Raw genomic sequence first — 11,110 nt, 5'->3', positions numbered from 1 at the left:
GAGAAGTCATTGATATAGGATACATAGTATAAAGTACCTCAAAGAGATTTAATTGACATGGGACCACACACATCAGAGTGGACTAGATCCAAAATTTCTTTGGACCTATGTTCACTAAATGGAAAGGGTTTCTTAACATACATTCCAAAATCATATCTCTTACACACACCTTTATGATCTATCTGCAAATATGGTACACGTGAATAATCTGCTTCAAAATTGGAAAGGATCTATAATGAAGATGTGCATATATCCTATGCCATAGCTCACTAGGGTTAATATCATTATGTACTAAAGCTTTAGAATATTTCCATGGAGTTTATACAACCTTCCTTCATGAAGGTTGTATAGATTCTTCAATAGATCTATTCTTTCTTTTGACTACTCCATTATGTTGAGGATTATAGGGAAATATCAACTCCCTCTTAATCCCAACTTCCTTACATAAGGAAATGAGTTCCTTGGCGGTGTATTCTCCTCCATTATATGATCTCAGGATCTTGATTCTATTACTTTTATGGTTATCCACTTCAACTTTGAATTTTTGGAACATTATGAAAACTTTGTCTTTTGACTTCATCAGATAGATCCATGTCTTGTAGGAGAAGTCATCGACAAAGGATACATAGTATAGAGCACCTAAAAGATATTTCATTGACATGGGACCTCACACATTGTAGTGGACTAGATCCAAACTTTCTTGGACCTATGTTCACTGCTTGGAAAGTGTTTTTTAACATACTTTCCAAGAGCATATCCCTTACACACACCTTTATGATATGTTTGTAAATATGGTACATGTGAAACAATTTTCTTCAAAACTGGAAAAGCTCTATAATGAATATGTGCATATATCCTATTCCATAGCTCACTAACGTTAATATCATTTTGTACTAAAGGTTTGGAATATTTCCTTAGGAGTCTATACAACCTTCCTTCACGAATCCCAATAACCCTAGTAGAGCTTATATTAGAGCCCTTGTCCTACACAAAGAATTTCCCATCAATTAATTCCAGTCTATCTCCTCTATCTTCTTAACATGAAATTGAAACCAAAGTATTTTTCAAACCTGGAACATAGAGTATGATTCTCAAGTGAACGTTTTCACTTGTTTTGAGCTCAATGAAAATTGTCCCAATTCCTTTGACCGCATAACTATTATTGTCTCCAAGCTATACCTTTTATGCTACTCTTCGTTCCATCAAACTTGTAATATGATCACTCTCCCCTGTCATATGTCTTGAAGCTCCACTATTAATCAACCATATATTGTTGTCATCTGCAAGAGATCCTACACATGCAGAATAGTAGAAGTGATATTTATCTCCTTCAACTTTGGATCTCTTGGATGTATCATCAAATTATACCATGGTATCATGATGATTTCCTCTCTTCTTCCTATCATTTAACCTTTCCAGAAATTGGGCTTTGAAGTGACCAAATTTACTGTAATAAAAGAACTGAATTTAAGACATTTTTTTTCTTTGAGGATTGGTTATGCTATCAAAACCCTTTTTATTCTTCTGAAAACCAAGTTTCTTTATTGCACCAAATTTCATGGAACAAGCTGCATAGGCTTGAGAACCTTCTTCTTCTTTTGGCTCTCTTTCTCTAGATATAAGTCTTGATTCTTCTTGAGCACAAACCAATAATTATTCCAAACTTAGGGCTTTCTTTCTACTGCTTATACCTGCTGCAAATGAATCCATTGAACAGGATTATCCATTAAGTGTTGAAGTCACAAGTTATTTATCAGAGGAAAATTCATCAATAACTTGTAGTTGATATTTTAGTTGAGAAACCTTCACAAAGTATGAAGCCACTGTATCATTCTTTGTCATTCTTATATCAAGAATCTCATTTCTGAAGCTCATGAATTGACTAATATTGTTGACAATATCTAACTTATTTAGGGCATCATACATATTCTTTGAAGTGTCAAGTTTTTAGATGTATGGAATAAGATGGTCCTTGATGGAGTCCACAATAATTCTCATGGTAGAGATGTCGCCTTTCTCATACTTCTTTTTTCCATCTTCATCTGGAGGTTCAATCACTTTTCCTTGCACTATTTCCAAAATATCCTTTTTGCAAGAATTATGTAAATTCTTATTTTCCAAGCCCTAAAGTTAGTGGTCCCCTCTAACTTGTTCTCTGCTTTCATAGTAGAGGCCATGGATGCAACTTAAATATAGATCTAGGGTTTCTTCAAAGTGATCTCAAGGGAGGGATTTTCAAGGAGTGATCTTTGCGCTCTTTCCTTTACCAAAGCTTTGATACCATGTTGATTTTCCAGTATAATTGATACAAGAACTTTATAAACCATAGTAATTACTTGTGTATATATATTATAGTTCTTTTATCTTCATCAAGCAATCACACTTAAGAGATTCAAATAATAACCATGAAAATAGAGTAGATATCACAATGCGTGAGAGAGAGAGATATGTGAGAAATAAGTATGTATATTAAATGAAAAAGTTCAAGTGTATTTTATACCCAAGATACCCAAGGGAAATGTCTCTTAAATTAAATTATGTCTCTTTGTAAATTAAATTCTAGTAAGTCTGCACATTTACATTTTTATTCATATTTGTTAAAGTGTTGAATATCATGTAAATAGTGGTGGGTAGTAACTCCTCACAAGTATATCTATTTACATATTGTTGTTATTCCATATTTTATGAAAATATTTTCTTGGATTATGATTGGTAGTAACTGATGATAAATGTTGGGATGGGGTCCCTGGGGTCAATTTTGAAAAAAAGTATTGTTAATATTGTAAAGTCTCTGCATTTGGAGGAGCGGAGTGCGAAGATAGTAAGAGTCAAAGGGGATTTATTCCCTTAGGTTGTTAAGCTTCAAGAAGGTTTTGAGACCTGCCCATGGTCCACAGGCCATGTCATTGTAAATGGAAAGGCCATAAATAGAAGAGCCATAATGAGTCTAGATGAGAATAATAAGATAGAATATCATTGTTGGGGCAAGTAAGCTAAGACAGGAAAGTATTTTTCTTGTACTTAGGTGAAGGGGAAGGCTCCTACAGCTAAGTGCACAAAGACCTTGGTAAGTATGCAAGCTGAGTGCGCAGACCCCTGCAGCTGAGTGCACAGGGAAGACGAGTTTGTACTTTGAAGATCACATCTAATAAAGATAGTTTTGATCTATGCTTTGCATATCTGCTTATTTATATTTACTTCTGCTATTTATGTGGTTTTTCTCTGCATCTAAAAGTATATGAATTAACGTTTATCTAATGCGCAATAGTGGTAGATTAGTATAACTTATGCATGTCATGACTAGTTAATGACCTTTGCAAATATATAATTGATGTGTATAAGATTTATTGTTATTATCTATTCCAGAAGGGTTAGGGTTCACGAAGATAGAACTGAGCCCTAAAAGCTGTAGGAACCCATAAAACATATCTCGAGTTGTAGAAACCTGGTTCTATAATTCCAAAATATTGCTTCAGGTGAGATTGCAGCCTGTGCTACGCGAGTTGTTTCCAAAAGGGCCAACAGTTATGGTTTTGTTGGTTGGCCCAGCTAACAGTGAACCTGGGTCAGGCTCCATCAATCCAAAAAATGGTTCCATTGCTGGGACTAGCTTCTTTATGAGGAATGTTTGATAAGTGGTTCCCCACTAAGAAAGAGATCGAAAAGTGGATCGATCGAAAGTTGCACACATTTTCAGCTCAAGAGAATAGAAATTCAAGCTTGTCGAAGGAAGAGTGGCTGAATAGATACCTATTCACAGGCGAACATGAAATTTTCTTGTGCTCTTTCCCCCGTGAATTGCATGAGTGGCTGTCCAAATTAGCGGATAGTTAGGGTACATGGAAGCTTGACGACCCTATTATGTGGACCCCAGAATTGCTGAAGCGCTTGGAGGCTTCAACAAATAACATCATGCGTGCCATCCACCGATGGATCGATTGTATTTTGGGAGGATTCATCACTGATTTCGCGATCGATATGTAGCTATAGTGAAGTAGAGTGCAGGTTCTTCAAGGGACCAAGAGTTAAGTACCTAAAATCTATGAAGACCTGGATTAAGATGCTATTATGCAAAAAGAGGGTTATGCCTTTAAATTGATGTTTGGGACTACGCGAAGTGGGAGAGAAGTTAGAAGGAATAAAGAATCAGGTTATGAATACAGTCCGTTGTTAGGATCATCTGATTGCGAAGACAAAGGTAATATTCTGAGAACACCACAAAGTGCACTACATATTGTAAGTCAGGATATCGCAGGGATACCTCATCCATCCACTCCACCTCCACCTCCACCTCCACCTCACACACCTACACCTTTGCCTCCACCTCTACCTTTGCCTCCACCTCCACCTCCACCTGTATCATTTAACATGGTGAATACAATGAAGATGTCTATGTTTAAAGGTGTGGGAAATGAATACCCTGAACAATTCTGGTTCGTCGTAGATGTTGTATGGAAGGCACAATAGATCACTAATGACAATATGAAGAAATCACAACTAGTCACAGTGCTGCAGGACAGAGTGCTGAGTTGGTACATCAAGTTCTTCACAGATAAACCCAATGCAACTATGATAGAAACCCAAAAAGTGATAAACAATGAGTTCAATATGCCCAAATCTCAGGCCCAGTCTATTACAGATCTTAAGGATATCCAGCAGAGGGTAAATGAGTCTATAGGGGACTTTGATCAAATATTAAAATGTCTAATCTAGCAGACTAATATGACCATTAAAAATATTCAACATAGAGACTGGTACATTGCTTCACTCCTACCTCATCTGAGATTACCATTGTTGCAACAGAAAATAGAACGCAAGCAGAATTAGTAGAGATATCCATGAGATTAGAATCTTAACTAGTGTAGGACACAAATATAGGGGTACAACAGATTCAGTCGTAGCTAGTGAGCTTGTACATGGAGTTGCAGAGCCTGAAGAAGGGAAAGGAAGTCCAGCTCGAGGTGCACGCAGAAGTTTGGTGCCTGAAGTGTAAAGACCAAGGTCATGACAAGGACCACTATCTTGTTGATCAAAATTACCTTATTGGGGGAGGTCCTATTCCTATAAAGCCAGAAAATATCATTGGACCAAGCATAGGGGTAGCCTTATGGTGTGATATCTGTCAGATAGTTGGGAAGCACGCGACTGGCAACTGTCATCTCTTACAAAAGTTTGTGAAAACTTCGCGGTAGTTATTTTTTACTTTCTTTAAATCAGTTGGGCATGACGAGCGCAACTGTCGAAGCTATGAACTGATGATGTAACAGACCCCTACATATAGAATGCAGGCAGAAAATTGGCCTTAGGATCAGGGCTCAGGTGCAACGAGAGGAGGATTACCGAGCTGAGGAAGAGGAGGAGGAGGAGGGGATAGAAGGGGTTGCGGAAAAGTAATTTGTTATAATTGTGGAGAAGGAGGTCATTTTGTGCGTGACTGTTAGAACCCACTACATCCCTCTTGTCAGTATTGCCGACAGTTTGATCATGTTATAGAAGATTGTCTGGTACTAATAGCCAAGATGCAGGAGAAAAAGGCTCAAACACCTATGCAGAATATTCATATGATGAGGGCAGAGCCTCGTAAAGAAGAGCCTAGCATTAATATAGTGACGTGAAGTGGTATTACCACTGGAGAAGATAAAGGAAAGAAGTCAAAGGCTGAAGGATGGGTATGCAAGGCTACTGAGAAGGAAGTGGGATTCGATCTAAGATGGGCTAAGGAAACCTTTATGGAAGCCAAAAAGAGCTTCATTGAGGTCTCTACCTCAGGAAGTCAGGAGAATTCTAGTGGAAACAATGAAGCATAAGACATAGATCCTTCACTATTAGCCGTATTTTTGAAGACTTACATGAAGCTGTTGCAGGATAGAAAGGTGGTAGAAGGGCTCTAAGAGCTGATTGATAATTGTACAGGTAAGGTTAAGACTCCTCCAGAACAGTGCACCGTACGAAAAGTGGGGAAAAACAAGAAAAGAATAGGTCACGAAATGAGGCTAACTGCATAGATCAGAGAGTATGAAATGGATCAGGTAATTCTCGATTTAGGCTCCAATGCGAATGTGATACCAAAACAAATTTGGGAAAGAATGGGAAGACCTTCACTGCAATGGTCTCCTATCCATATACGCATAGAAAATAAACGAAAGATTATTCCTAAGGGGTGCTTGTATGGGGTTATGGTGGATATTGAAGGAGAGAGCCCCCTGGCCAACTTTGAAGTGATCAAGATAGTGGATGATAATAATCCTTACCCTATGCTCTTAGGCATTGATTGGGCCTTCGACATGGATGTGGCCATTAATCTTAAGAAGCGAAGGATGGCATTTGAGAAGAAGGCGCTTCGAGTTATTATTCCATTAGATCCAAATGAATGTGCGCCATACACGGAACCAATCGATGATTATGAAGAAGAGGATGACCTGGACTAGATATATAAGATCACTATGGATGATGAGGATTGGATGCTTCCTACAATAAATGGACAAATTACATGGGATAGAGATAGCTCCTACATCTCAAATTCTGATGAGGCACTTGAGCATTGGCAAAAAAAATTACATGAAGTATCCTCGTTGTGCTGCAACAGGTTGATAAAATCGCTTCGTTGCATATCCATGGAGGTACGAAATCTACCTCATTATGATGGTTTAGATGATGTTAACTTGTTTTTGGATAATTTTTAAAGAGAGGTGCGAGAAGCAGAGCAGTTCTAGGCACTTGATCTGGCACTGCGTGCTACGCCTACCCACTGATGGGGTACGCATAAAGACAACTTCACCGAATGGAAGGAATACCAGTGAATGATGAAACTCAGGTTCAGATATGCCAATACTCGTATGACAGAGAAGTACATTGGAAAAGACAATCCGTGTGAGCATCTAGCGCGGTGGACTAAAGCATGGGAGAGAAACCTCAACTTGAATGGGTGCACATATTTTGTCACACTTTGGATACCATTTCGATGAATTGGTACGTGGAAACTGAGCTACGCCATGGAATGACCAAGTGGGATATCCTCAAGGAAAGTTTCCTGTTGTCCTTGATCTTTGAGGATGGATTTGAATGTATTGATGAGGAACTCCAAGAATTAAGGCTGCAATCTTTAGAATTCCTAAGGAATCGGTAGAATGGGTTCAACTAGATTGGAATATGCAGCTGCGCCATGTGCTGTAATGCTATAACGTGACCACAAAAGAAGAAGAAGAAGACTCTAGAAATATCAAAATTTAAGAGTCTAAGGGACAACGTGAAGTTCAAGGACCCAAAGAAACAATCCCTGACATAAAAGAGCCTTTGAAGACTAGATAGGTAAACATTGGATTAGACACGCAATTGAAGTTTGCGAAGATAGGCAACTATTGGGATGAGGATACAATTGATAAGGTCGTGGAACTACTGAGCGAATAAGACTTATTTCCCACCAAGTTCTTGCATCTAAAGGGGATAGTAGGGGACTTGGGCGTGATGAAGATTACTTTGAAGCCAAACGTGAAGCTTGTAAAACAACGACCCTAACATTTGAATCCCAAATAAAAGGAAACTGTGTGCAAAGAATTGGAAAAAATGGTAGAGGCCGGTATCATTAAGCCTGTGGAGGAATCAAATTGGGTAAGTCCTATGGTAGTCCAGGAAAAGAAGCAACAAGATGAAATCTAGATATGCATCGACCTGAGGAAGTTAAATGATTCGTGCATCCATGACCTGTTTCCAACGTCATTTATAGATGAAGTCCTGGAGAATGTTGTAGGGTAGGAAGCCTACTCATTCACTGATGGGTTCTTGGGGTACCATCAGATCAAGATTGGACCAGAGGATCGAAGCAAGATCACCTTCATGAAGGAATGGGGATGTTTTCAATACATGTTAATTCCATTTGGATTGAAGAATGCACCTGCGATCTTTTCAAGGGTGGTAATTGCGGCTTTTAAGAAATTTATCCAAAAATTCTTAGAAGTCTACTTTGATGATTGGACTGTATTTGAGTTGGTAAAGTTCCACATTTCATGTCTGTGCCTTATGTTGGATACCTGTCACCGACATCAAATCGCCCTCAATCTAAAAAAATGCATCTTTTGTGCTCCTTATGGAATATTGCTGGGTCATGTGGTTTGCAAGTAGGGATTGATGGTAGACCCTGCAAATATAGTTGTTATTGTCAATTTAGAGGCCCCGAAGAACGTAAAATAACTACACACGACATTGGTTCATACGGGGTATTATAGAAATTTTATCAATGCATATGCACAAGTCACAGCGTCAATGGGGAAACTGTTGAAGAAGGATGCGAAATTCTGTTGGGACAAAGAGAGTTAGAATAGTTTATACATTTTGAAGGAGAAAATGGTCACCGCGCCTATTTTGGTGTTCCCAGATTGGAAAAGGGAGTTTCATGTTCATGTGGATGCTTATTGTATTGCACTAGGTGCAGTGTTGACCCAACCAGGTGAAGATGATATTGATCATCCTATAGTGTTTGCGAGTAGGAAATTGTGAAAGGCGGAGAAGGACTACTCGACTATAGAGCGCAAAGGCCTAGAAATGGTGTATGTGATACATAAATTTTGGCACTCTCTGTTAGGCACACACTTCAAGATGTATATAGACCATTCTTTTCTAAAATACTCGGTCAATAAGCCTCTGTTGGGGGGAAAGATCTGCATATGGCTGTTTCTCTTTCAGGAGTACAGTTTTGAGGTGATTGTGAAGCCTAGACGATTGAATGTTGGTCCTAATCATCTATCCTAGATTGAGACCGATTAAGAGCCTACTAATTTGGAGGAAGGGTTGCCTAACGTGCAACTCCTTTATGTTTGTGTCACAGACGATCACTTTGCTAATATAATCTAGTTTTTAACAATTGACACAACCCAGAAGGATATTATACACAACAGAAGAAGGAGTTGGTGGCCTGCACGACCAATTTTTTTGTGATCGCTGGACACTTATATAAAATGGGCTCTGATGAAATACTGCGTCGATATGTCCCAGAGTTTGAATGCTCAAGCATACTCGCAGAAGCACATGGAGTAGTAGTGGGAGGCCACTATGTAGGAAGAGCGACCGCGCAGAAGATCTTATGCACAGGACTTTGGTGGCCAACGATGCATAAGGATTCAAAAGTGTGATGCTTTCCAAAGGATGGAGAAACCATGGTGGAGGAATGAATTTACCTTAAATCCATAGATAACTTTGCAGGTGTTTGATAGGTGGGCGATTGATTTTATGGGTCCGATCCAACCACCAGGGAAAAAGACTGGAGCACGATATATTATTACAACAACTGAATACTTGATGCGATGGGTGGAAGCACAACTGGTAAAATATTGTAGCGTAGCTACCATTGAAAAGTTTTTTTTTGAGTTTATCTTGTCCTGATTTGGTTGCCCTAAGATACTAATGAGTGATAGGGGCACGCAACTTCTTAAACGAAACGATTGCCATGATGCTTGAAGAATTCAAGGTCTATCATCCAAAGAGTATGCCCTACCACCCTCAAGCTAATGGTATGATTGAAGCCTTCAACAAAATCTTGGAGAGCGCTTTGATGAAGGTTTGCATCGCGAAGCAGAATGTCCGGGATGTGCGCATACCAGTAGTCCTGTGGGCGTATAGAACCACTTGTAAAGAGTTGACAGGGAAAACCCATTTTAGGTTGGTCTATGGGTAGGAGGCTGTGATGCCCATGGAATATATTGTGCTAAGTATATGGATTGTAGCACTGACTGATATGGATGATCGTGATACTATGGAGGAGTGTCTCGCGTAGCTGATGGAATTGGAGGATGATCGGTTTTTAGCAGGATTTCATCAACAGGTTCAAAAGGAGCGTGAAAAGGCATGGCACAATCGACATATAAAGCAACACACCTTCTAGGTTAATGATTTGGTATTATTATATGACAACAAATTTACAAAATTTCTTTGAAAGTTTCAAACGCATTGGCTTGGACCCTATGTGGTAAAATAAATTATAGATGGTGGCGTAGTTTAGCTTGCGAAGCTAAATGGATAATTGTTTCCACGCAGATTCAATGGCAGTCGATTGAATTTGTACAAGGGTGATCCTGCCTCGGTGCAATTACTATATGATGGAAGGATAGTCTTAGTACTCTAGGCAACTGCAAGGAAGTACGAGACTATAAGCTACACTGCCAAGAAATTGGAAAGATGAAGTAAGAGGGTTGTGTGATGGATGAAAGTAGGGAGAACGAGCAAGGAAGACAAAGGTGTCACCACGTAGATATCAGGAGTAGAGACATAGAAGGAAGCCCAGAAGGATACAACTCGGGATAAAGCTACGCAATGGAAAGAGGTTGCAGCTAAGGAAGCTATTGAAAAAGAGTGAGCATCCCAGGAAACCATAATTGAGGTTGAGGAGTCTGACTCTCAGCATACACGGGACTACGAAGGGTCAAATACAAAAGAGGGTGGGGGCATGGAGTAGGGACCCCCCTTTGTGGTCAGAAAAAAAAAAAAAAAAAAAAAAAAAAAAGGACAACCTCAGGGTCGCAGAAGAAGCAAAAGTCGATTAGATTCTCCAGGTGGATTCGTTAGTCCTCACTGAAGGGGACTTAGATGAAATTGGAGAAAAGGTCTATGGCACTGCAACGAAACTATGGACCTAGTTTGAGTAGCAATACCAGCAAGTACTGGGAAATGTACAGAAGGATATGTGCAATCTGCAGATCCATACTGGTCGACTGCAAGCGAGTGTAGGTCAACTGAGCGAGATTCAGGAGGGCCAACATCAAGCGAGTGCAACAGTATTGGACACATATTAGACTTTGGATCTCCATGTGATTCAGTTGCTGGATGGGACCCTGCACGTCAACTCAAAAGAGGCCAACGCCCATCTTTCATAGATCAAGAATTTGGCCATCAACCTTGTGACACTCCCTATTCAAACTCTGTATGACTTGCACCAAGGAGTATCGGATGAACTGAGGGTCAGGGAGAAGTGTGCGTTGCTGGAGACTAATGAAATAAAAAAAAACAACACACAAATATTTGAAGAAAAGGCATAGGAATTGAAGGAAAAGGAAGAGATTTCTACACATCCAACACTTAGAAGCAACAATTACACAAGTGTGTAATGAGTTGCCTAAACTTA

At 39.4% G+C, this 11,110-nt stretch overlaps 1 protein-coding gene across 1 annotated transcript; it reads left to right on the top strand.

The window, feature by feature from the left end:
- The first annotated feature begins 6,020 nt into the window (after positions 1-6,020).
- On the top strand, positions 6,021-6,428 carry LOC149140214 (uncharacterized). The gene has a single exon (XM_089450928.1). It carries the CDS (start codon positions 6,021-6,023, stop codon positions 6,426-6,428), a length of 408 nt encoding a protein of 135 aa, XP_089307054.1.
- The last annotated feature ends 4,682 nt before the right edge of the window (positions 6,429-11,110 follow it).

Source organism: Pinus tabuliformis, chromosome X, assembly GCF_031772625.1.
Source record: "Pinus tabuliformis cultivar Carrire ecotype Pingquan chromosome X, CPIR1, whole genome shotgun sequence".
Classification (NCBI taxonomy): domain Eukaryota; kingdom Viridiplantae; phylum Streptophyta; class Pinopsida; order Pinales; family Pinaceae; genus Pinus; species Pinus tabuliformis.
This window is presented reverse-complemented; position numbering and strand designations above follow the sequence as displayed.

Bases quoted from the DNA above. Each gene is read 5' to 3' on its own strand.
- LOC149140214 (XM_089450928.1), top strand. From the start codon at position 6,021: ATGGATCAGGTAATTCTCGATTTAGGCTCCAATGCGAATGTGATACCA.